Source organism: Gambusia affinis, linkage group LG14 (genome assembly GCF_019740435.1).
Source record: "Gambusia affinis linkage group LG14, SWU_Gaff_1.0, whole genome shotgun sequence".
In the NCBI taxonomy this organism is placed as follows: domain Eukaryota; kingdom Metazoa; phylum Chordata; class Actinopteri; order Cyprinodontiformes; family Poeciliidae; genus Gambusia; species Gambusia affinis.
Window position 1 is genome coordinate 4058933 of NC_057881.1, and position 25069 is coordinate 4084001.

Here is a 25069-nt window from a genome sequence, read left to right on the forward strand (position 1 = left end):
CAGACCTACAATGGAGTGGTTCTAGTTAATAAGCATTACCATGCCTCGTAAAAGCAAACTTGAAAGCAAAATATTTTGTCCAACTGAAAATCTATGGACAGACCTAAAAATACATAAATGTTTCAACCCAACTGACTGAGCTTATGTAATATTACTAATGGATCAAAACTGGTCTCAAGTGTGAAAAGTTGGGCTTTTATTTCAGAAGACTGGAAGCTGCAAATCAATATTTTGTGCAAAATATTGATTTAGGGGGACTGAATGCAAATGTTTTCCTTTGTTTATTTTAATTATTAAAATATATATATATTTTGGTTTAATTTTCCTTTGAAACAAGCAGTAGAAGAATAAAAATATGAGGCAGGAAATAAGTAGCCCACATTTTTAACTGATTATAGCATATTTTGTTAGAAATGCTAAGATGATGACTTACTTTTTCTAAAGGGAGAATGTTTATAAATTTTGACTAAAAATGCCAAATCAATGGGTCAGGATATGTTTTACAACCCTAATTTGTTACTTTAGTAACAAAATTTCTATATCAATTTTAAAAAAAAATTATAGCTATAAACCAAAATAGAATCATTTTATAGCTGGAGTATCCTCTAAGCTGCGTCACATGACAAGATGTCCCATAAACAGGCGAGTTGCATCAGCAGCAGCGCCAAGGTCAACTTCTGGAAGCGTCATGGAGGACGCCGGAGAGAGAGTGTGTGTGAGAGAGAGAGAGACAGAGAAACGCAGAGAGAGTGGGGGTAAATAAATACATCCTCACGACCCACTGTGACACACCCCATCCCCCCACTGGATGCGCATGCGCCTGTTGTGACCAACTAACCGAGTAAGGGCTTCAGCCATGATTGGACGCGGAGGACTCAGGATGCAGTGATGCTGCGCTGGAGTCATGATTTTTTTCTCGCAAAAAAGAGGGGCGGGACTACATCACGACACGCTGGCGTCGTCGACTCTCATAGGCCGAGCTGAAACGGGAGAAATCATAGCGTGTGGTTACGTGCCTTGTTCCTCGCAGCCCCCTGCAAGGGAAGAATTGTGTGAGGCAGTGCTACCTAAGAGCCCTGCTGCAGGCCGTAGAGGGTTTCCAGCAGTCACGACAGGTGAGTCTGCTCTGAATGAGCAGTCTGGGATAATATTTGGGATCTTGGAAAGCCTCAGCTGGGGAAATCTCTGTTGCTTTGCCTCTATTTGATTGCAGTAGTAAACGTTAACATCAACCATATGTTTCTTAACCTAAAACCTACCGTTCTTTGAAGATTTTACCAGGATTTATTACGGGTTTTTTTTTTTAAGGGAGAAGAAGGCGGAGATGTTTTTGATGCCAAGATTGGTACCACGGACAGCGACTAACGAGGGTTTTTTTATGTTTTGCAGCTGGCGGTAAGGCAGAAGCACCACCTGACTCTCCCTCCCTCTCTTCCTCCTCCTCCTCTCTGCATCCTGCAGATTCTGAATCTTAGAAATCACCCTTGACAACGTGAGAGCATCTATAACATCTTTGGGAAGATGGAAGGCCAGGCAAGTGATTTTTTAAAAACTTATTATGTGATCCTTATTTAAATGAAGAATATCAGGCCTTTGATTAGTATAATGTAAAATAAAACTGAGTTAAACTCAAGGAGCTTGTTGATGTCATATCTTAGTAATAAGCGTCTTTCTAAATAAGTTCAGTCTCTAAGCAGATTTGTGTGGGTGGTAATGTATGGCATAATGCTTCCATGAGTCACTCATTACTGCACATGTTGTGGATGTTGTGCGAGTGGTATATCGGGTATGTTTCCATGAAATAATAGTTTCTGAGTGAATATCCAATAATGTGTAAGCCTGATTTTGCTGATGAATTTAGTGATGATTTCTGTTAAATATTCTTGATTCTATAAGTTGTCATACAATGAATAAAACAGATAGAGGTTTGAGATATAATTCACTGCTAAAATACCACATCCACTTTATCTTTGAAATATTTAACTTCTTCTTTAATCACATAACTACAGGATCTTTTTTTCTCTCACTTTTGACTTTGTGCGTGTGTTTCTGCATGCACATGTGAATTCAGCATCAGCATGACTTAATCAGATCTATCCTTTGGGATTTTTGGAAAGGACACATGGGAAATAGAGAAAGCCAGATTCAGTAGTTCAAATATGCAATACAAGCTAGAAAAACAGATTACAGTGTTCTCTATGAATAAAGGTCCAAAATTACTTGAAATAAATGACAGAAACAAACAAACTACATGCAAACTATGGTTGATATAAATAGTATACTGTAACACATACATAATAAAAGTGAAGTGTGGCATGCAGTGACCCAGAAGGAATATTTTGTAGAAGTACCTTTTTTACTACTTTACAGCTGGATGCCCATTCTGCACCTTTCTTCTTTACCATCTAAATCACAGAGGAATTTGTCTATACCTAAACACAATTTTTAAAATTTTGCAACAGATCAATTCACAGTATCCTATCATAGGTCTGGACTTTGACTTGACCGTTCCTCAGACATAGAATCCAACCTCTAGCAGGTTATTTTCCAGGACTGTAATATGTTTCTGTATTTCAATCCATCCATCTTCTCTATAATTCTTATGAGCTTCCCTTGCCCTGCTGAGGCCCACAGCATGATGCAGCCATGTTTCACAGAGGGGAAGGGTGTGTTTCAGATTATGTGTAGTTTTACATGTAGGTCAAGATATTCAGCTTTGGATTCATCTGATATCTCAATGTTCCACATGTTTTCTAACCAGCATTCCACCATATAGTTGCATTGAATTTTATTGTAGGGGTATCAAAAACATTTTTTATAAGTTATTTTTGAAACAAATGCTGTTTTTTTCTTTTTTTGCTTTATGGTTTTGCACTGTTTTTGATCAACTAATTGTAATGTTAGAAAATATGAAGAAGCTTAGTTTATTTAGCTGCTAAGGAGTTGAAATAAAAGGATAATTTTTTCATCTTGCTTTTTTGCAGCATCCATGTTGTCCTTGATCTGCTTCTGATTACAAAATTCTATATTTCATGTCCTATTTATTTAGTTGTCTAATGCTAGTTTCATAACCCTCATATACACTCATATACACTAGCATTGTGGTCCAATTGGTGATTTCATGTTGATGCATTATCTCATGTAAAGCTGTTTGCTTTTGTGATTTTAACAGTATTGCATGCAGCTTGCCTGTCCTTGAGAAAATGTGTCAATGCATTGACATGTTGGTCAATATCTGGCATTACAAAGCAAATGTTACCAGAAGGTGTGTGTCAGAGAATAGGGTTGGGAGGGGCATGGGGCTGCCTTCGGGGAGATATGACTAATGGACATTATAAATAAGCTGGAACAAACATTTAAGCTTGTTAATGTTTAAGGCACACACAGATTATCAAAACTTTAGAAACTGAATATAGGAAATCACTGTTTTATTACCAAAAGTAATAAAGAAAACATTGCTGATGTAAATTGATATCTGGCTGATTAATAGTATGTGTGTTCTTATTTGAAACACATTTTGTAGTTTTGTGCCTTTTTTCTTTCTTGAATAAACAAGACTTAAAGGGAGGCACTGCCTGCAGCACTTTCATTAAGTGAAACAGACAGCTGTAAATTTTTAGATGTGCTTGTGTTTTATTGGTGTGGCAATAAGATCCTCAGCTTCAGCCTATTTTTTTACTTCTTTATGACTTTCTTAATGTGAGTAAGGTCCCTGATTTCTGGATTTAATGCATCTCACTTTATTCATTTTGTGTGTGTACATGTTCTGCACCAAAGCCGTCACATAACGTCCTGCTCTGTTGTTTCAGGAGTCTTACATGGTTTTATTTTATGAGACCTGTGTGCATATTGCCCAGTTGCAGCTAGCCATCAATTATCCTGCGTCAATAAAGCGTTAGTTTCCAGCTTTGGGCAAGAATGTGTTAGGGGGAAGGTTGGGAAACTAATGACAAATAAACACAAATTTAATTTATTAAAGGGCACTTAGCTGGTTTAAATAGTTTTTAATGTATGGGTTTCAGGGCAACCAGTGTCATTTTAATCTATTGTAGTTAAATCTGGATAAATTTAGATGACTCATTGATCTGTATGTTAGGACTGCAAGACAAGATGTGTGATAACATGGTTTCCTTAGTAACGCAATGTCTGTTCAGCTAATCTCCCTGCTGCAACAGGGTGCTGCAGCTGAAAGTTACTGAATATAAAAGAAGCACTAAAGATTCTCAAATTTGTATTTATTTTTTCTTTTGGCAATTTGAACCTAGTGGGAATATATTCTCATATCCAGTGAGTACAAAATGATTGAATTTCAACTGAGTTTTACAGATAGAAAAGAAACTATCCAAACCCTGAAATTTGTGTGAAACATTTTAGATTAAAATTAGCAAAGGAGCAGTAATTTGGACATTTGACCTACAGATTTCCTATTGATTTTTGGTAGATATTTGAGTGTGGTCATGTGACTTGTAAATATTACTGAGTCACTGTTACATGACAAAAAAAAAAAAAAAAACTGAGATAAATGCAGTGAATCAAGAAGGAATAGAGAGAATAAAGGCCGAGATCCTCCTCATTCTGAGTGGGTTGAGTCTTCACTGGATTAAGTTTTATGTGTGTTTTACTGTGCTAACGGCTGTCTCCTCATGCAGCTGTTCATTAAATATACAGTGATGTTGAGGGGTTTAGACAGATGATGAATGATTGGTTCCTTTGCCAAAGGGTGGCTTAATAATGTGAAAAATGCATTTATGGCCAAAAACAAAGTCCATGCAGTTGTATTTATTGACAGCTTATATGAAGATATGCAGCAACAATTATTAGACTGTTTTTATTTATGGTGCAGAACTTATTTATTTTTATCCAGTCTTTCATTTATGTGCTTATTGAGTGAATTAAAATCTCCCCTGTTAGGAAATAATTATTTTCAACAAAAATAGAAGTTTTGCAAACTCTTTCAAACAGCCACTAACTAACCACTAATGGTGGTTTTGATACCAAAAAAGTAATTATTTCCAGAATTGTGGCTAACTGTATATTTTTAGGTAACTCTGCATATGCACTTTGTGTTTCAGATGCCACTAATTAGAAACAATTGGAATCAACAAATGTGTCATTTTTATATTATGGTCAACTTTTCACAACACACAAGCATGAGTTGCATAGGATGTATTTGTCATACTAAGCTTACTTATTTTTAGTGAAAAATGGTTAAAGTGACCTTTAAGGTCAAATTAATTGAAACAGTAATAGCCATTCAGATGTTAGAATTTTCTCACTGCAAATGTGCAAATTCTTACTGATTGAAATATATAATTCAATCAAACAAGAGAATAACTGAATAAAAGTCTTCTTACTTAGACTCTGCAGATAGATGGCAATGAGCCCTGCAGTGGTTGCAACACATTCTCACACCCGACTCGTCATATATTGACGAGTTGGGACGCCGTCTGACCACACTGTAAAATGTAAAAGTAAAGTGTACTCAAAAAGAAAAGTGACCTGAACTCATTCCAGCTTACTCTGTTGACTATACTAACTTAAACTTAGCAAAGACAACTTTCTACTGAGGCAAGTAATCAAACTCATCAGCAGCAAGTAACCCGAACTTGGAGTTATGAGTGAGCAAAACGCATCTGCATAACCAGCAAAAAACTCGGCATCATTCGGCAGCTCTCGTTGAACGCACATGCGCATTGGACACTGACGAGTGACGACGTGTTTGAAAGAAACGCCAAACTGTCAACAATACGGCGGTTGCTGCAGCTACGTTTGGTCACGGTAAGTCCCACTGTTTTTTAGCAAACTTATATTCGTTATCTCGGCCATATAATTCATCCGTAAGTCCAGGTTTTGAGGTTAACTTTATGTGTAATGATTTAGCGATGCCTGGGACTAACGTTAGTCGAAAATATCATGTTTATTTAGTAGCAACAAGATGGAGCGGCAGAGCAAAAAAGCTCTCCGGGGCGCAAAACAAAAAAAGGAAAAGGGATAAGGATAAAGATGTTGACGGGTTAAAAAAGCCGCTGTACTGTTATAGAAGGCTTATGATGAGTAGACTGCTATAGGTGGGACAGCTGTAAACTGTAGGAGAAGCAGCCGTGATGAAGAAGTGTAGGGCCACCCGATTGGGGTTTCTTAAAAGGCGGCAACTTCTTTTTTTTGTTGGCGGGGGGGGGGGGTAGAATCGGCGGACACACATGCGCCAACGGGGGGTTGGGGGGGTAGAACCAGCGGTAGCACAAGAAATCGGTAGCACATGTGTGTACATGTGCTGCCGATTTCTTTGCCATACAAAGAAACCTGTAATGGAGTAGTGGAACGGAGTGGCAATGTAATCACAATGCACTGTAAGCTATGTAATGTGTTTTGAGGCAGTTGACCAAAATCCCGGACGATTTTTAAATTCCCCCCGGACATTTTTTTAAGTCTGAAAAGTAGGACATGTCCGGGAAAAAGAGGACGTCTGGTCACCCTAAAGAAGTGTTATGTTGATATGTAATTGTGGTGTTGCTTCTATTGTTGTTAGGACTGCGAAGACCCAGAGGTGTCTCACACCCCCATTGGGATCCTGACCATCATTCCTGAGGACAGGCAGGCCTCCACTGACTCACTGCACCTCCAGTCTTCAAGTACTGCCATCATTTTGGAAGGAAGTCTTGTCATGAATGATCTTGGGAATCTTCCACATGCCATGTGCTTGCTCTTTGGACTTATTTATTCTCTGAATTTGGAGTACCCTCAACAACTGAAGTACACCTTTGACTTCATCCAAAGGGTGCTTCTCTCACTTGGACATAAATCCCTAAAACCAAAAATACAGTCACTCAAAAATCTTCTGATGCAATGAGTGAATGTGATGTGACATTATGGATCAACGTTGATACCTTTACCCATATTGGAAAAGTGATTTTTATTTCTTGTTTGATTATTTTTTGTTGGAGAGAGCATCATTGCACTTGCAGACTACTAAATGGTTTTATGTTAATGAGGAGAAACATTACTTCACTTCACTACTTCACTATTTACTTTATCAATGTTATGATAAATGTTGGGCTCTAGTATTGAGAATTGAGTTTTTGTTTCACACCAGTCAACAAAGACATTTAAGCAGGGATTCTCAAAGTTTTAAAGACTGAGGGCCATTTGAAGGATTCAATATTAGATTGAAGGCTACCCTAGAAAAAAAGTTGTCATTTTTTTCCCTAAAAAAGTCTATGGAAAACTTTGTTTCCAGGTTAGTGTGTATGTAACCACACTTGAGAACCTTGTATTTAAGGTAAACTTGTTTAATTATTAAACATTTTTTTTCCATTCAAACTGTTGTCTGTTGGCTCTTCGTTCCAATAACTTAACACTTTTGGTTCATCTTACTTGAACATATCAAGGCAATCGGTTTCCTGATATTTTGCAAGTAATGTGAACTCTTAAAAATGTAAGCATAACTTATTTTTATGAGTACTGCTTAATTGACATAACTCACAATTTGAAGTAGTCATAATTGACATTTTATAGTCAACTTTACTAATGATTTTGAGTTAACGGCACTCAAGTTTACTGCCATTGCATGAGTTGTCTAAATGAATATTTTACAGTTAACCCAATTAATGATTTTGAGTTAACGGTACTCAGGTTTACTGCCTTTATCTGAGTGGTCTAAACATAGTTATTTTTAGCTACTTTACTTGAAGATTTTGAGGCAATCGGTTTCCTAACTTTTTTTAAGTAAAGTGAACTTATTACTTTTTACAGTGCATGCGTCACATATTGACGCGAAGGGTATACCCTTCGCGTCAATATGTGACGACTTGGGCAGGTTCCTTCACCGTAAAATTTTGACGATTTTGACGATTTTGGAAGGTCGCATGTTTTACATGGATTATTTACGCGAATGGTCCTCGCAAACACTGCCGACACTTCAAAACCCAAAAATTGGTTAGGTTTAGGGCAAAAATTACGGTAAGGCATCAGGTAAAACCCTTCGCGTCACATATTGACGCGAAAGGGGTACCCCTCGCGTCAATATGTGACGAGGACGGAAGTCCCATGCGTCAATATATGACGAGTTGGGAGTGAGAGTGGGTTGGCAGTGGACACACCCAAAGCTTTCGGGGTGAGGACAGAAGTACTGATCACTTTCAAATGTGTCCTAATTCCCCGGGGAACTTTCTAGCAAACAAATAAACAAACAAGAAGAGGAAAGAGTTGAAAAATATTAAATGTTAAAAGACAAAAAAATATTTTATTTAACTTGGGATCAAAAAAGAATCTGGAAAATATTCTTCCTGAAAAGGACAAATGCTGGGAAACTTGATTTCCAGGAGAAAACATAAAAAGATATTTATGAGGAGATCAGAATTATTGATGATCCTTACCTAAAAAGAAAACTGGAGTCTGTCTTTTTTATCACATGACCCATGTGCCTTGAATCAATAAATGCTGAGGGACTGTAATCAAAATATCATCAATCTTTTTTTCTACAGAAGAGAAAAATTCACTTCATTTTTAGACTATCTTGCAGTAGGATTTCTATTTCCCACGACATCCAAAACTCTAGTGTTGTGGGCTTATTCCAGATAACAAATCATAGTTGCTTCAATCCTGTTAAATAAACATGCTAAGTAAGAAAAATCTATTTGTCAACAGAACAAATTTAACAACACAGACAGAAAAACCTATTATCATAAAAAATTAGGAAATCACTGTTATTGGCAAAAAGTTTGTATGTCACTTTCAATGCAGACAAACCAACCAAGACAATAATTGCATACACTATTCTTTTGAATTCATGGATATGTGATTATACCTGAGCAAAATGGAGTGTATTGAAACAAAAAATTCTGCTGCATAGCTCACAAGTTTGACTGCCAGACAACCTCCTGTGAGCCGTGCTAAGCAACTGGCTTTTAAAGATGGATAGTTGAGATTTGTTCTTGTCAGATAACTTTAAATAAAGGCAGCTAAATCTACAAAACGTTTTTAATTACTGTATTTTTTCATTGCTTTGTGGGGTTTTTTTCCATTTTCCACTGTTTGAGAAGTATCTTAGGGGTGATAGAGACCCTTGCTACAGGGGTACAGCATTTTGCATGTATAATTACTGTATGAAAGTCTCCCACTACATCCATGTTTCTATTCACACAAACATTCAATCACTGTCAATAATTAATCAATGGCTTACTGCAACTGTATGAATAAATAAAATGACATTATACTGCTCATAAAGTTAATTAATGTCTCTTTTCTAAAAATTAGACCCACAATGTTGAGAAATCTGCTCAAATGTTTTTGGAGGAAAAAAATTATCTAAAGGACCAGTAATAATGATCTTACATTTTATGTTAGTAATTGAAATGAATTAAATTGTCTTTTTTAAAACGTTTTGAACAACTAATATTGAATATCAAGTCAGCAGGTTGTTTTAAAATTATGGTACATATTGTGATGTGTATGGTAGATATGAAAATGAAAGCAATGTTTTCAGCAAAAGGGAAATAAAATACAGTAAAACAAAAATGTATTTAAACACATAAATAAATAAAAGCTTCACCCATCATTAAAAGTAATTTAGGGAAAACAATTTTGTTTTTCAGTAAATAAAGGAATTCTTTCAGCCTATAAGTTTGCACAGAATTTCCACTGCGTATGTTTTATGAAAGTATTGACTATTATACTTTCATCTCAGGGTATTGTTCATTCACATCAAACTGCAATCTCAGCCTCACTATTAAGGTCAGAGGTCAGACTCTCTGATCTTAAGAGAGTCTGATATTAAAGATGCTAAGTGCATTTTTAATATCCACATGCCTTCAAGTCTGGGGTTCGCAGCTCTCAGCCAGACAATCTTCCTTGTCTTCAGCAGTCTTTTTCTTCTGCTGCAGCTTCAGTTTGAAATGTATTGTTTTTTCTGCCTTCAAGCAACCTCAAAGGAGGAAGAGAGCTTTTATGTTCCAATTGAACTGATACAACCCCCCTACCCCCTGAAGTTATGAAAATTCAGGGGCCTCCAAGAGCCCCAAGTTCAATATCTCACATGGCTGTCACGCATTTATTGCTTCAAATTATGAAATTGCTAACGGTTCTACTAGCTAGAACCACATCATCATATCCGATGTCCAACCAATCTACTAGTGTTTTTTGTTTAGCTGCTACCTGATTAGTTTAGATCGGACCTAAAAATTCCAACCTGACTGATTTTATATTGAGGTTTTCATTAACTTCTCTGTTCTTTCCTCCCCAAACTGATTCAGTTTGGCCAATACCTTTTATCTAAAACAACTGCAATGTATTCACTCTGCTAATATTGTTTGACCTTATTCTGATATTGCTAAAGCAGAGGCAGAGGATCACCTGAGGTCGACGAACATCTCTGTCGTCTCATATTGCAGCAGCCAGTTCTGCCCTGTCATCATTCTCTGTCTCTCAGCTACAGACTTTTTGCTGAAATGTTGTTCAGTCTGGCCCAGCCACTAAATCACATGAGGTCCATTATTTATTAATGCTATAGATTAAGAGTTGTTTAACAAACCTTTCATGATCTGGGCTGGATAATAGAATGGCTTTTGCTTTTGTCAGAAATGTGTACTTGACCCCAAGAAGGGTGTTTTTCCATGTACGTTTTCAGCCTCATGATGTAATGTGATTCCTTTTAAAGTTAATTAAAATAACAAAATTTAAGTCTTACCAACTGTCCAGCAATTTGATTTTAAATAAAATGTTCCCTGTGGATTTAACTGAATATTAGTTTTAATGTTTGTTTTTTTCTTTTGCGTTGTTTATTGAGGTCTAATCATGAATTAATTGTTCAAAATTGTAGATGTGGAAATAATAAATTTTCTATTTTGTTATGCAGAGAATAAATTACCTGTAAGATTAGCTACATCCTAAATGTCACAAAACTTACAAGCTTTTCAGTTTTAACTAAAAATTTAATAACTTAATCAAACTTCAGTTGCACAGGAATGCATTCCATCTTTTTATTATTTCTAGCTTTTGAAAATGTTCATGATTTTATTATGAACATTAGGCACCACTGTATTTATCTTGAATACAGTGGTGCCTATTTATTTATTGATATGAAAGTATTATTTGTGTTAATGTATTATTGTATTTTCTTCATATATTAAATGTTCTAACAGGCAGAGGTAAAAATGAAAAGAAGAAGCATAATAGAATGGAATAAATTCTTTAGAACTCTCCCAAAGCCCAATAAGCATTCAAACATCTTGTTGTTGTGAAGGTTGATGTGATTTTCTTTAATTACGCAGATAAATCAATAATATTAAAGGGGCCAGACTGTGCCACAATTGCAGGCAAATGGCCGTGGAAACAAATTTTACCTGAATTTATCCAATTATGTTCAGGAAAAAGACAAATTGAGTCATGAATGCTGTGGATCACAGAGACACTGAATTAGCTTGATCATCTTCATCATTTTTTGCAAGGCTGTAGAAGAAAAATTAAACATTTGTTTTTGTGATTTACCTTATTTCAGATATTACTTGTATTTTGTGAAAGATCTTGTATGTATTAGCAAGTAGATGTGGGGATGCCAAGCTGTAGAGTGTGAGTTCAATGCTATACTGCTGAATCACTGACCTGTTTGCCGCCAGCATCCCAGTTTATTGCATCCAAATTTCCTCTGTATTTGACAATGCCATTAATATCTCATATTTCATATTTATTTATTTATTTTGTATCAACCCTATCAAGCTCAATTATCCTTCTTGTTCCCGTTCTTTCCATCACTCTGCCCCTCAGGGAAAGCAAGTAACGGGTTATCTCTTGTTCTCGCTGGGCACGGCTGTCATCGGCTCTCTGCAGTTTGGTTACAACACAGGAGTCATCAATGCTCCGGAAGAGGTTGGGGAAGTTTACTACCAATATACTAATAGAAATCTTGTTGTTTTGCATATTCAGATAAAAAAGAAAGCAAATCAGGCAAAACATTTTCTCACTGCCAAAAGAAAAAAAAAAAAAACATTATGTAAATATTCTCAGTATAATGATTATTTTAAAAATCTTTATAGAAAGATAGGAACACTTTGCCCTTTAATTTACTGTAATTATCTTTCTACTACTTCACAAATGCTAAAAGCATTTGGTACTGCCTCATGAATCTAAACATTTAGATCTTCAGGCCAGTTAGATGCTAACTAACAGTGTTGCTACTGCCTGTTCTGCTCTGCAGTAATAAAAGACGTAAGTATGTAGGTCTCATTCTGAGATCATGTTTACCAGAACATAAAACAAGAAAAGGTCTCAACCTAAAGGCTGTTTATCAAAACGTATTAACTGACTGATCTAGTCGGTGTTTTTGTAGAGGAAGCAAACACCAGTGATTAATAGTCCATGTAATAGATGGAGAAAGGCAGAATAGAACAAGAGTCATAATTCTCAGGTCTTGTGCTTTTATTTTGCAGGAAATAAATCAGTATGAAGTGCATTTAAACTGCATTTATAATATTAACACTTTCTGGCTTAGTCTTTACAAATTCTTCTTATATGACGTGCAAGACAAAATAGATTCCGTAAAGTTTATATATTTAAGTCCTAAAGTTTCTCTCTTAAAATGTCCAGCTGAAAATGTTGTAATTTCGAAATATTCATGCTGTAAACACATCTAATCTGGCAATGGAGGCTGAAACAGTTTTTCTCTTTTATAATTAGCCCAAACATAATCATATTTTAAGAGTACTATTAAACTTAAATTAGCCAATAGTTCTTTTTAAGAAACAAAATTAAAAATATGTTTTTTATGTTTAATTGAAACTGATATGTTCAAAACCAATTAGTTTTGGTTGTGGAACCACTAAATCAAGAAGGAGAGAAATATTCATCTTAAACCATAAATCTACTTTTTATTCAGAAACTACGGTCGTTCTTCAATCAAACCTGGTTTCAGCGTTACAACGAGCCCATCAGTTCAGGGGTTTGTACCATCGTCTGGAGCGTTGCTGTTGCCATCTTCAGTGTGGGCGGCATGGTGGGCTCCTTTAGTGTGGGCGTCATGGCCAATAGATTTGGCAGGTAGGGGGTAAAATTTTATGTTGGCATTTAAAGATTTGAGAGTCCTCTGCCAGAAATTATTTTCTGTAACACTAGTTCATCTTTTTGTCCATTTAATGTTTTGTTACTCTTCCTCTCCTCAGACGGCGCTCCATGTTCCTGGTGAACATCCTGGCTGTGATCGGAGGCCTCCTCATGGGGTTCTCCACCATCTGCTACTCCTACGAGATGGTGATTGCGGGTCGTCTGGTCATTGGCCTGTTCTGCGGTCTGTTCACCGGGCTGACTCCCATGTACGTGGGGGAGGTGTCACCAACACCTCTTCGTGGAGCATTTGGTACTCTGCATCAGCTCGGAGTGGTAGTGGGCATCCTGATTGCTCAGGTTCGAAACTTTACTCACTTCCAAATACTCAAGTTCTTATAATTAATGACCTTCCTCTATTTATTTTTTAAAATAATTAGATTAGAGTCCAATAAATACCATCAATTATACAAGGCAGCAACAAATATCAAAAGCAATAATAAAATGAACCAGAGCAGATACAAAATGAAATGTATTTTAAATTTACTTCAAAAACAGATCAATAATGGCTTTTGTTAGGTTATTTAACAATTTAGTGACATTAATAAATAATCTTTCAAGAAAATACACAGCAATGAATCATATGAATTGAGTTGCATTCAGCTTAACCACATAGAATCAAATTAGTTCTGCCGGTGTGTCTTTTCCTTTTAGATCTTTGGTCTGGAGGTTCTGTTGGGTTCTGACAAGCTGTGGCCCCTGTTGCTGGCCCTCACTGTGGCCCCTGCTGTGCTGCAGTGCATCTTGCTGCCCTTTTGTCCTGAGAGTCCCCGCTTCCTTCTGATCAACCTTAAGCAAGAGGAACAAGCACGCAAAGGTAGATGCTAGTAGATTACTGCTTTTTACTGTTTCTTCCTGCAGTACTAATGGAGGATGGGCCATTATTAAACAAGAGGAAAGTCATTAAGAAAGGCAGAGGGGCAAACTCACAAAGCTGTAAGTTTGCCCCTCACAGATGTTTGCGTGCAGATCTGAAATTGCAGTTTCATCTTACTCTAAATCTGCAAATAATGGAAAATCTTCTACAATTATGTATTTAACAAAATAAATAGCATCACATGTATTTAACTAAATAGCATCACTTTACATTGTTGGAGAGCCACTGTTCACATTTACAGTTGTTCTGCAACTTCTTGTTAAATATAGGTAGATTTTATCTGCAGTGCCATCTACTGTTTGAAATAAGAACTGTGGATCATCAAATTGCCTTTTTTTTCTTTAAATACATCTGCTGGATGAAGGTTTAACCACAGCTTCAAATACAGTGATTTTCTGCCACTGGTGTGCTTGTGGCTGAAGAGAGAATAACTGGGACTTGATGAATGAAGAGTCATTTGAGAGCTGTGAGAGCTCTTCTGAGGGAACCAAACCAAAAGTAGTAAATCTTAGAAAAAACTGGATCTCTCACTATTATTGCAGATTGCTTGCACAAACTGGACTTGATGTTTAGGTCTACTTGTATTTGGAGCAACCTATTTCAAGAATCTGGAGCAGAATTTAAATGGATAGCGTACAAAAAGTGATCCATAAATGGAGTAAGTAGTGGAGCTTTGTGAATCTGTTCAAAACAGAAACAATTGGAGGTTGGAAGGAGACTTAGCGAATGCTGCTAGAAAGACAGGAGGTTAGATAAGTCAGGAAGCTGTTTCCCCCCCAATCAAATCAAATCAAATTTTATTTGCGTAGCACATTTCAGCAGCAAGGCATTTCAAAGTGCTTTACATCATATCAAACACAAAAACACAATGCAACATAGAATCAACAATCAAAACATGACATTAAGTCAAGTTCCATCGTTAAATTTGTAATTGATTACATTTCAAATACAATCTTAAACAGGTGGGTTTTTAGTCGAGCTTTAAAGGAAGTCAGTGTTTCAGCTGTTTTACAATTTTCTGGACGTTTGTTCCAAATTTGTGGTGCATAGATGCTGAATGCTGCTTCTCCTCGTTTGGTTCTGATTCTGGGGATGCAGAGCAGACCAGAACCAGAAGACCTAAGAGGTCTGGAAGGTTGATACAAAAGCAGCAGATCTTTAATGTATTGTTGTGCTAAACTGTTCAGTGATTTATAAACTAACAGCAGTATTTTAAAGTCTATTCTTTGAGCTACAGGGAGCCAGTGCAGGAACTTTAAAACTGGTGTTATGTGCTCTGTCTTCCTGGTTTTAGTGAGAACTCCAGCAGCAGCATTCTGGATCAGCTGCAGCTGTTTGATTGATTTGTTGGACAGACCTGTGAAGACGCTGTTACAATAATCAATACGACTGAAGATAAACGCATGGATGAGTTTCTCTAGATCTGGCTGAGACATTAGTCCTTTAAACCTGGAAATGTTCTCCAGGTGATAGAAGGCCGACTTTGTAACTGTCTTTATGTAGCTCTGGAGGTTCAGGTCAGAGCCCATCACTACTCCCAGGTTTCGGGCCTGATCGTGGTTTTTAGTTGTAATAACTAAAGCTGTGCTTTGACTCCAGTTAAGCACTGGACCGGAGAGTCCGACCCAACTCTCCAGTCGATTCAGTAATATGTCATGGTCAACAGTGTCAAAAGCTGCACTGAGGTCCAACAGAACCAGCACTGTGGTTCTTTCACAGTCCGTATTTATATGGATGTCATTGAACACTTTTACGAGGGCAGTTTCTGTGCTGTGGTGAGACCGGAAACCAGACTGGAAGGAGTCAAAGCAGTTGGTTATCGTTAGGAAGCTATTTAACTGTTTACACACAACTTTTTCAATAACTTTGCTGATGAATGGGAGGTTGGAGATCGGCCTGTAATTCTGCAGTAGTGATTTGTCTAGATTGTTCTTTTTTATCAGTGGTTTGATTACTGCCGTTTTCAAAGCCTGAGGGAAAATGCCTGATGAGAGCGATGAGTTTACTATTTGGATCAGATCAGTAGCAACAACAGGCTTGACTTCCTTAAAGAAATGTGTGGGTAGGACATCCAGACAGCAAGAACTGGAGCTGAGTTGACTTATAATTTCCTGTAGGGTTTTATAATTAAGTTGTTGAAATTGAGTCATTTTTCCTGTATTTGTTTTGTTTTGGCACAGCATCGGTACTGACTTTATAGTGGATGTGCAGATTAATCCTCTGATTTTTTTTTTTTTTTTTTTTTTTCTGAAAAGAAGCTGGAAAACTGGTTACATTAGATTGAAATTCAAGTGGTAACATCATCGGAGGGTTGAGGAAGAAGAGTAGATTTGATTAAATATTTCTGCTGTGTTTTCTGTGAGAGAACGTTTTGTGATGGTTGCTGTTGCTGTTTGTCCAAGTGGGTTAAAGGATAAAGAACTTTCAAAGATAATAGTGAAGTGATCCGACAGGGCGACATCAGTTACAGAGACATTGGAAATATTCACACCCTTACTGACAACCAGGTCCAGGGTGTGTCCTTAAGTGTGTGTTGCTTGTTTGATATGTTGTCTTAGACCAAATTCTCTAAAAGTGTCCCCATCATTTTAAAACACACTTTGCTACTCAGAAGTTCACTTCTCCTTCTATTTCTGTCAAAACTTGTTTTATATAACTCTGTCTTTCAAAATCAGTCCATTGCCATCAGAAGTGACTCATCCTGCTATATAATTCTGTTGACAGCTCTGGTTCGTCTACGTGGCACGGAGGATGTAATCAAAGAACTCCAGGAAATGAAGGAGGAGAGCGCTAAGATGGCAATCGAGAAGAAGGTGACCATCGCTGAGCTGTTTCGCTCCGCGGCCTACAGGCAGCCCCTCCTCATCGCCGTCATGCTGCAGCTCTCCCAGCAGCTATCAGGAATCAATGCTGTGAGTGCAGAGAAACATTCTCGCATGCTCAAACGTTGTAAACACACAGCTCTGTACTTGATATTCAACTATTGACATTATAACCAAATAATATTACAGTTACCGTTTTTTTAAGCGTAAATACAGGAAGTACAGACGTGACATTACATCATAGGACAACATGAGAAAATCAAGACTAAATCAGAATAGGAAAACAGGAATATCTGATCAATATCAATATTTATATGAAGATTATTTTTTATTTTATTATTTATATTAATTATTTTTATTTTAGTTTTCTGGCAGAGATTATGGTTTATGAATAAAAAACAACTACATTAAAAGCCTGTTTCTAAAATTTATAAGTTCCATTTTAACCACAATTTTCTTTTCTTTTTTCTTTCCTGTACGTATCTCTCAGGTGTTTTACTACTCCACAGGGATCTTTAGATCAGCTGGAGTGAAACAACCCATCTACGCCACAATAGGAGCCGGAATTGTCAATACTATCTTCACCGTTGTTTCTGTAAGTGACTCAGCAAACACTTTATTTCCTGCCTCCATTTAGATCCATTCTACAAAGCATCACAGTCTCCTTCTCTGTCCTTCAGCTCTTTCTGGTGGAAAAGGCTGGACGAAGGACTCTACATCTCCTAGGATTGGGAGGAATGGCCGTCAGTGCCTTGGTCATGACAGTTTCCCTCCTGTTGGTGGGTGGATGCACAGATATTATCAAACATTTATATACATAATATACAGACTGCCTATATACAGTAAAAATACAAAATTTTACTAAGAAGCTTGTTTTAAGTAAGTAATTCCTTACTGCTGATAAAAAAGCATTTGTTCCACTGGCAAATTATTTTACTTATAATAAGACATTTTTTCCGTGTGAAATAATATGCCAGTGGAACTAGTACTCTTTATTGATATTCAAGAATTAGTGACTTAAAACAAGCTAGTGTGTCTTGCTGAAAAGTTACTTGTGAATTAGTTTTGTCTTGCTTCAAGTGTAATAAGATATTTGCACTAGAAACTAAAAATTACTTTTGTGATTTTGTGTTTTTACAGTGTAGATAATTCGAATGGACAGTTTCAGCTCATAAAATAATGAACGTCTGCCATAGTTTAATGTCTTTTTGTCATAATGTTTGGTTTAGATTGACAGAACACTAAACATGATCTTGACATGAGAAATAACAGTTACAAAGAGTCATGAGAGACAATTAGAGTTGTGTATTCTGCAGCAGATGCTCTCATTATCATTAGCTTTTAATCAACTTTTCTGCCAGTGAATCTCTCATGTGTGTTTTTGTCTGATCATTTCCTCTTTCTTTCCACTTTCTGAGCAGACGCACATTGCAGCTATGAGCTACGTGGCAATCCTGGCTGTCATGCTTTTTGTGGCTATGTTCGAGCTGGGTCCCGGTCCCATTCCATGGTTCATTGTGGCTGAGCTTTTCTCCCAGGGGCCCCGTCCTGCGGCCATGGCTGTAGCAGGATGCTGCAACTGGACAGCCAATTTCCTTGTAGGAGTGAGCTTTCCGAAACTAGTGGTAAGTAAAGTGAATGCTGCCCTGATTGGTTACATTTAGTCTACACTTCTAGTGTTTCCATTTTTCTGTTTCAGATTTGATTTTGAACACTAAAATCTTTATTTCTTTATATGCAAGAATATATGAGTTTTGTTTTGTTTACACTGGGGGTGGAGGAATAATCGCAATGCAAAGCCACAAAATCTTAGTATTTTTTGTCTAGTTTCTAATGCAAATTTCTTAGTTCACTTGAATTTAAAACTAAGCTAACTTACAAGTTAGGTTGGATGTTTGAAGAAGATATAGGAGCTTGTTAAATAATTCCTTAATATCGATTTTAAAAAAATGATTTTTTTCACTTATAACAAGACATTTTTCCCAGTGAAAGTAACACTTTTCATCCATATTTAGGAATTATTTATTGAAAACAAGCTACTATATCTTGCTGAAAAGTTATTTGTAGGTTAGTTTTGTATAATTTCATGTGTACAAAGACATTTGCACTAGAAGCTAGTGAAAATTACTTGGTAAGATTTTGCTGTTGTTCTGATTTCCCTCCTGTTTCTCCACAGGAGTGGTGTGGACCCTGGGTGTTCCTCATCTTCGCTGCCTTCCTCATCATGTTTTTCATCTTCACATTTATCAAAGTCCCAGAGACAAAGGGAAAGACATTTGATGAGATCGCCCGTGAATTTGGCGGCACTCTGCCTCCTGCCACCTCTTCCACTGAGGATCCTGGTGCCACTTCCAGCACTGCCATAACTCTTCAAGCCTCTTCTCCTGAGAAAGAGAAGGTCCCGCTGGTGGAGGCGCCGGCAGCTGCTGCTGCAGCCACTCCTGCAGCCGCTACTCCGGCAACCGAAACCACACCCCTTAAAGATAAATCCGGCGCACAAGGGGAGCAGGTGTAGACAGGTTTTAAATTGGGGAGAGAAATTACAAGTAATGGAAGAATCACAGAATACAAACATACTGAAACAGAGGAATCAGTTTCAATGTTTCTCTCCAACTTCATGGTACATTCCTGAAATCAGCTGCATCCATTTAAAGGGTGAGTCAAGATCAGTGTGTCTCAAGTCACGATGACACTCAGATCTGGTAACTTGAAACTAAAATATGGGTCAAAAATGTGAAGCTAATTTGTTCATTAATGCAGTTTATAAGCAGGGTGACATAAGATGAGTTGAGTAGATTTAAACATAAAAAGCAGAGGTCGGTTCCATGTCATATGAATTAGTTGACATGATAAACAAAGATCCACATTTAAACAAAATTATTTGTGTATTTTTTTAAGTGTCAGATGACTTAATGCGTATTTTCCCCTGGTTTAACTCCTTACAGTAGGTTGTTTGGCCAGTTACTTGTTCCCCACTCAGACTGCAGGTCTAATAGATCTAACTTGTGTGCTTCACCTTTCACTTGTTTGCATTACCAAAGTGAATAACCACTTGATGAACACATCTAACCTCATAATGTAGTCTGCAGCAGCTAAAGGTACTAAAATGCATCATTGTTGTTCAAATTTTAACATATGCAATCATTCATTATTTAGTAGGGGTTTAATTACTGACTCACATGGTTGTGCGTTGATATGTTGTCAGCCTATTTAAGTTCTGAATGCTGCCAAAATGTAACCATAACCAAGAAATTGAGAAAATAGACATAACAGTTTCCTCAAAGAACTTTCACATAGTCATATACATGTGTACAAACACAAATACAGCTTTATTAAGATTCATATATGTGGCCTAGAAAAATAAAAATATACAACACCCTTCACAGTTATGGGCACACATTTGCTTTAATTAAGATTATATAAATTAGTCATTAAAACTTCCTACAGGCAGTCTGATTTTGTTACATAGGGATTGTTTTGTGTGTCAGTTATTGTGGGACTAGAGATTTTACTGATGTTAAACCCTGTTATTTTTCTAATGTTGGATATTTTTCTCCATTTATTTAAGGAGCTTTGATTAAAGGATAGATTTTTATCATTTCAGTGTGAGATTACCATGTTACAAGAAAAACCTTATTTATTTTTAGGCATTTCATACATTTTTACAATAGGTGACAGTAAAGGTGGTGGGTGCTGTATGTGCAACCATAAATAATCAGTTAGTCATTTGTCAGCTGTTCTTCTAGAATCTAATTATTGCAACAGAGAAATTTTATGACAAATAGTTGTAATGTAACAATAGGGCAACAGACAAAAATATATTTATTTGCTGAAAGAAAGATTATTTATAGGACTGTGTAAGATCTAATTTTTTTATTAATTATTTTAGATCATATAAAGAAATGTAAGTGCTTTTCTGGCTTCAAGAGATGAAAAGCGAGTTTTGGACTTTTGCTTTCAGTTGAGAAGTAATTGAATTACTTAAGGGGAAATTTTAGATTAGTGCAGGAGTGAGCACTCTTGGTCCTCGAGGGCCGGTGACTTGCAACTCTTAGATGTCTCCCTGGTCCAACACACCTGAATCCAACAGCTGAATCACCTCCCAAGTGCAGTCAGGTTCTCCAGAGTCCTGCTAATGACCTCTTTATTTGACTCAGGTGTGTGGAAGTAGAGATGCGTCTAAAAGTTGTAGTCAGACAAGCTTTAGAGTTACTATTCATACTATAAGCAGTAGAAGTAATAAGCACCACCATTCTTTCCATCAAACTAACACAGTGCTAATGATCTGCATTTACATTAATAATAATAACCATATATCTAAGTAAGCTGTTAGTAGAACAGATAAAGACTGTATGAAGTGTGCAATCACTATTGAAAAATAACTTACAGCAGAGAGAGGCAACTTATTGGGAAGTGCTAATACTCTATTAATCCTGACATTAAAGCTTTCAGTGAAATATCCAACTAATGTTAGTGTTTTAATAGATAATTATGTCTGATATTACCTTATTGTTTTGCAAAGCAGGAGACTAATTCTTAAAATGAAAGGAAACAGATCTATGAGGATTATTTTGTGTATTAACCAAAGTAAAAGAATGTTAATTTAAAATTACACATACCGCATTTTTAATCATTAGAGCACTTTTTAGAATTAAAATAGTATATTTTTTTAAAGGTGGAGTTTTAGTCAGATTATATAAATTTGAATTTAACAATCAGAAAAGGTCTTACAGGAGAGTTTTCAAGCAATTAGTTTATTTTTGTTTGAAAAGCTTTATTACAGTCTAAAGGTTGTGGGGTCGGTTGTAGGAATTATGATTAGCTATTTTATTTTTCTAGACTGCGTCTGTTAACACATTTAAAAAATATAGCAGATTTCTAACATGACCTACTAATAGGATCCAAAAATACAAAATCTTCAAAAGTCTACAAGCTGAGAATGTAAGGCTCTGAAGTCATTTTTTCTCAGATCAGTAATAATTTTGTTGTTTCACAAGAATTTTAGCTTATGTCTTCTCATCATAACCTGCATATTTCAGGCAAACAATGCTTGTTTTTTATACATTTCACACAATTTAATTATCTCAACCAAAAATCTGCACTGTTGTATGAAACCTAATCTAACTTTTTGTCAAGTAATTGTTAATATAAATGTAGTGACAACAACAACCATACCCTACTATTACAGCCAAAAAACGAGACTTTATATCTCTACACAAAAAAACAACATAGAGTAATCTTAAACTTTGGCCTAATTACATCTGTGCCCGTTAGTTTTATTTTTGAAAGCACAAATGCACTTAACACAGTTTTAAACATGTGTTACAAAGTTTCTGGATAGCCAGCAAATACTTAAGTCATTATCTTGGACCAGCTGCTTCTCACCAATGAAATCCAAATCTCTGCTAAGAAATTAACAGCAGCTTTCAGAGACTATTATATTTCAAATATATTTAAATTACTATGAAGAGTAGAAGGATTTATTGTAAGTCAAAATGTATTTTAAGCTTTGTGTGTGGTCCTAATCCTGTCTGCGCTGTGACACTTTGCGTTGTTTAGTCTCAACAGATTTATGAAATGTATATCTAATACCGTATGATATGTGACATGTGTATGTGAGTAACACAAAGTATATTTTATTTACTCTGTTATTGTGTGGATTGCTGTTGCTACTTGAACTCTATTCTCACCCTTGCAGACCATTTATTTATTTATTTCTGTATATTATGATGGAATTTACACTTAAAGAGGTGTACCTTGATAAAGTATCAATAAAGAGATAAAGTATTTATAGAGATATTTAAGGTTTAAGCCACTTGTATAATTTTAGGACATAACTTTGTAACATTGCTGATATTTAATTTCGATTGGATGTCAGGAGGCTTATTAAGTGGATTATTTTTTTCACTGGAAATAGAGAATATAAATCCATGATAATGGTGTATTTTCCTGTAATTGTGGATGGTGATATTGTGTTTGCACTGAGGGAGGATTGTTGTGCACTCGTGTCTAGTCAAGATTAATGTTATAGTCAGTGTTTCCTGTTGAGGTGCTGCTTCTGTCTTTGGATATTCGCACACTATTCCTTTTTTACCCTAACAAGGATTTCACTTCTAAATTCAAAATGCTTGTTGTTCCACGTGTTGCTATTGCCTTTTGTGATGTCACAAACTCAGAAAATTCTAAGCAAGCAAGTGGAGGAATATGTTTATAATAAGGGAATATGGACACATTATTAAAATATTTCATTTATATTATTATTTTTATTTTTATTTTTTACCAAATTTTCAAAAGCAAAGTTGTGTTACTGTTTCAAACTTGGCAGCATATGACTCATGGATGGAGCTGTTTTTATTATGGTGGCTATTGATTGAATTGGCAATACTAAAACATAAACTTCTGCAATAACGAATTGGCTACTAATACAGTAACTACAAGTTTTATCTGCCTAGAGACAACACACCAAACTATTCACATTAAACTCATAACTTTTTAAGCTGCTCTTGTTTTTCTACTACCTTTGCCTATTATTCCGTGAAGCTGCTGTTTTATTTAGTCACTATAATGGTACCCGTGGAACCAGCAGCCTCTGTTTTCCCACTTGTGTCTCCCACATTGTTGCTTCTCATGTCTTAAGGCTGAAATTTAAGTATCAGACTTTCAAGTAAAGAAAAAAGTGGGGGAAATTATTTATCCCAACCCAGCTTCTGATTTTGAAAGATTCATCATAATCCAATACTAAGCCATACTGTTTGGTACAGTTGCACTTATAACAATTATTTTTTTAAGATATTAAAGTTATTAAAAATAATTTTCAATCATTTCCTAAAGTAAAACAATCTGTAATAGAAACTGATAAAAAAAAATGCATATATATTGTTGCCAACAATCCGATTTTATTGTGGAAATTCATGAATTTAAGGATTACATGAAAAATACAGAGATACAGCTACTGTGATTCCTGTATGTTTTCTGTAGACTGGGACAGTTGTCTTAAAGTTCGATCTATTTTATCCATTACTCACTATTGTCTTTATCTTGTGTATAATTTATGGTGAAGATATGCTACTGCTAAAGAAATTTGCAAACCACTGCCATGGTGTGTGACTGCGGTGTTGCAATAAAGTATTTGAATGGATTTAATAAAGAAATAAAAGAAAGGATCAAAGTGCAGACTATTGATAATTATACCAAGCAACTGGATGTACAAACTCAAACCCTTTCACACTGTACAGAGAAAAAATATAAGCTTTCATTATTTTGTAAATCTGTATATTTTAAAGAACATTGATGCATCTGTTGCATTGTTCCTTTTTGTTTTAGAGTGCACATTGTCTAGATTTCATACACTGCTCTTCACTTTGGTTAAATACGTTTCTATGTGCAGATTTAAAACTCTATTTTTAAAGGTCTGATAGACAACTGCTGCTGGTCATCATCTTATTTTCGTCTTGTCTTTGTTTCATTACTTGGTTGCAGCCATGCCTCATCAGATAACATTCTTAGTTTGGGCTGCTGTGTGTTTGCACCACGACTCTTTACCATGTTGGCAAAAAGAGCAGCATAGTGGCAAACACATTAACTCTCCAATAACTGTGGCTGCTGCATATTATTTATGCATTTGTTCTTCACTGTGATGTTGCGCTGTAAGTGATTGAGTTTTTTCATCTACATTTTGTGATTTCTTACCTCACCTTTGCATTGTGTTTTTCTGAGAAAACTCACATTTGCTTATGTTTTGAATCATTCTTTCATTCTTGATGATGCAGAATTTTTGTCCCCACATTAAAGGGGTTTGAGAACAGCCAACTACATTCATTTTGGGCTTTAGTGCTGTGATTGGAGAAATATTTGATGTGGGACAGCCCATGTGTGTTACTTTTGTGTTTTAGTGGCTACTGGATGATTACATGATGTGAAGCTTTCTATCTTTTCTGTGTGCAACAGCAGTAATGCACCCTTGACTGTTTCATTTGCCCTGCACATACCACAAATGTTGTTGTTAAATAAAGTTGCCATCTTGTATTGAGGAATATTGTTAAATTATTATTATTTTTTTTATTCATACGGCTTTGGGGTTAATTTGTTGGCATATGTGGAAAAAAATATAAACAGCTAAATTTTCATATTTTCATTTTTATCTTGCAAAAATGTGGAATCACAGAGTTTCACAGTCAGCGTTCACACTCTTTAACATTGTGTGTGTGTTTGTGTGTATCTGTGACTCATACTACAGTCTTTGTTAAAGCTTCTTCTTCATTCAGTGCTCTTACTCATC

At 36.1% G+C, this 25069-nt stretch overlaps 1 protein-coding gene across 1 annotated transcript; it reads left to right on the forward strand.

Annotated features, from left to right (window-relative positions):
- Window positions 1-885: 885 nt before the first annotated feature.
- LOC122843458 (solute carrier family 2, facilitated glucose transporter member 1-like) lies at window positions 886-24821 on the forward strand. The gene is made up of 11 exons (XM_044138220.1): window positions 886-1115; window positions 1390-1533; window positions 11761-11862; window positions 12869-13029; window positions 13152-13392; window positions 13747-13909; window positions 16694-16881; window positions 17282-17386; window positions 17472-17570; window positions 18213-18416; window positions 18968-24821. The coding sequence occupies exons 2-11, from the start codon at window positions 1522-1524 to the stop codon at window positions 19304-19306; spliced, it is 1614 nt and encodes a 537-aa protein (XP_043994155.1). The 5' UTR covers window positions 886-1115; window positions 1390-1521; the 3' UTR covers window positions 19307-24821.
- Window positions 24822-25069: the final 248 nt, after the last annotated feature.

Coding starts and splice junctions, on each gene's coding strand:
- LOC122843458 (XM_044138220.1), top strand. Junction 16,882..17,281: donor AGCTATCAGGAATCAATGCT/GTGAGTGCAGAG, acceptor CGTATCTCTCAG/GTGTTTTACTACTCCACAGG. Junction 17,571..18,212: donor TGACAGTTTCCCTCCTGTTG/GTGGGTGGATGC, acceptor CTTTCTGAGCAG/ACGCACATTGCAGCTATGAG.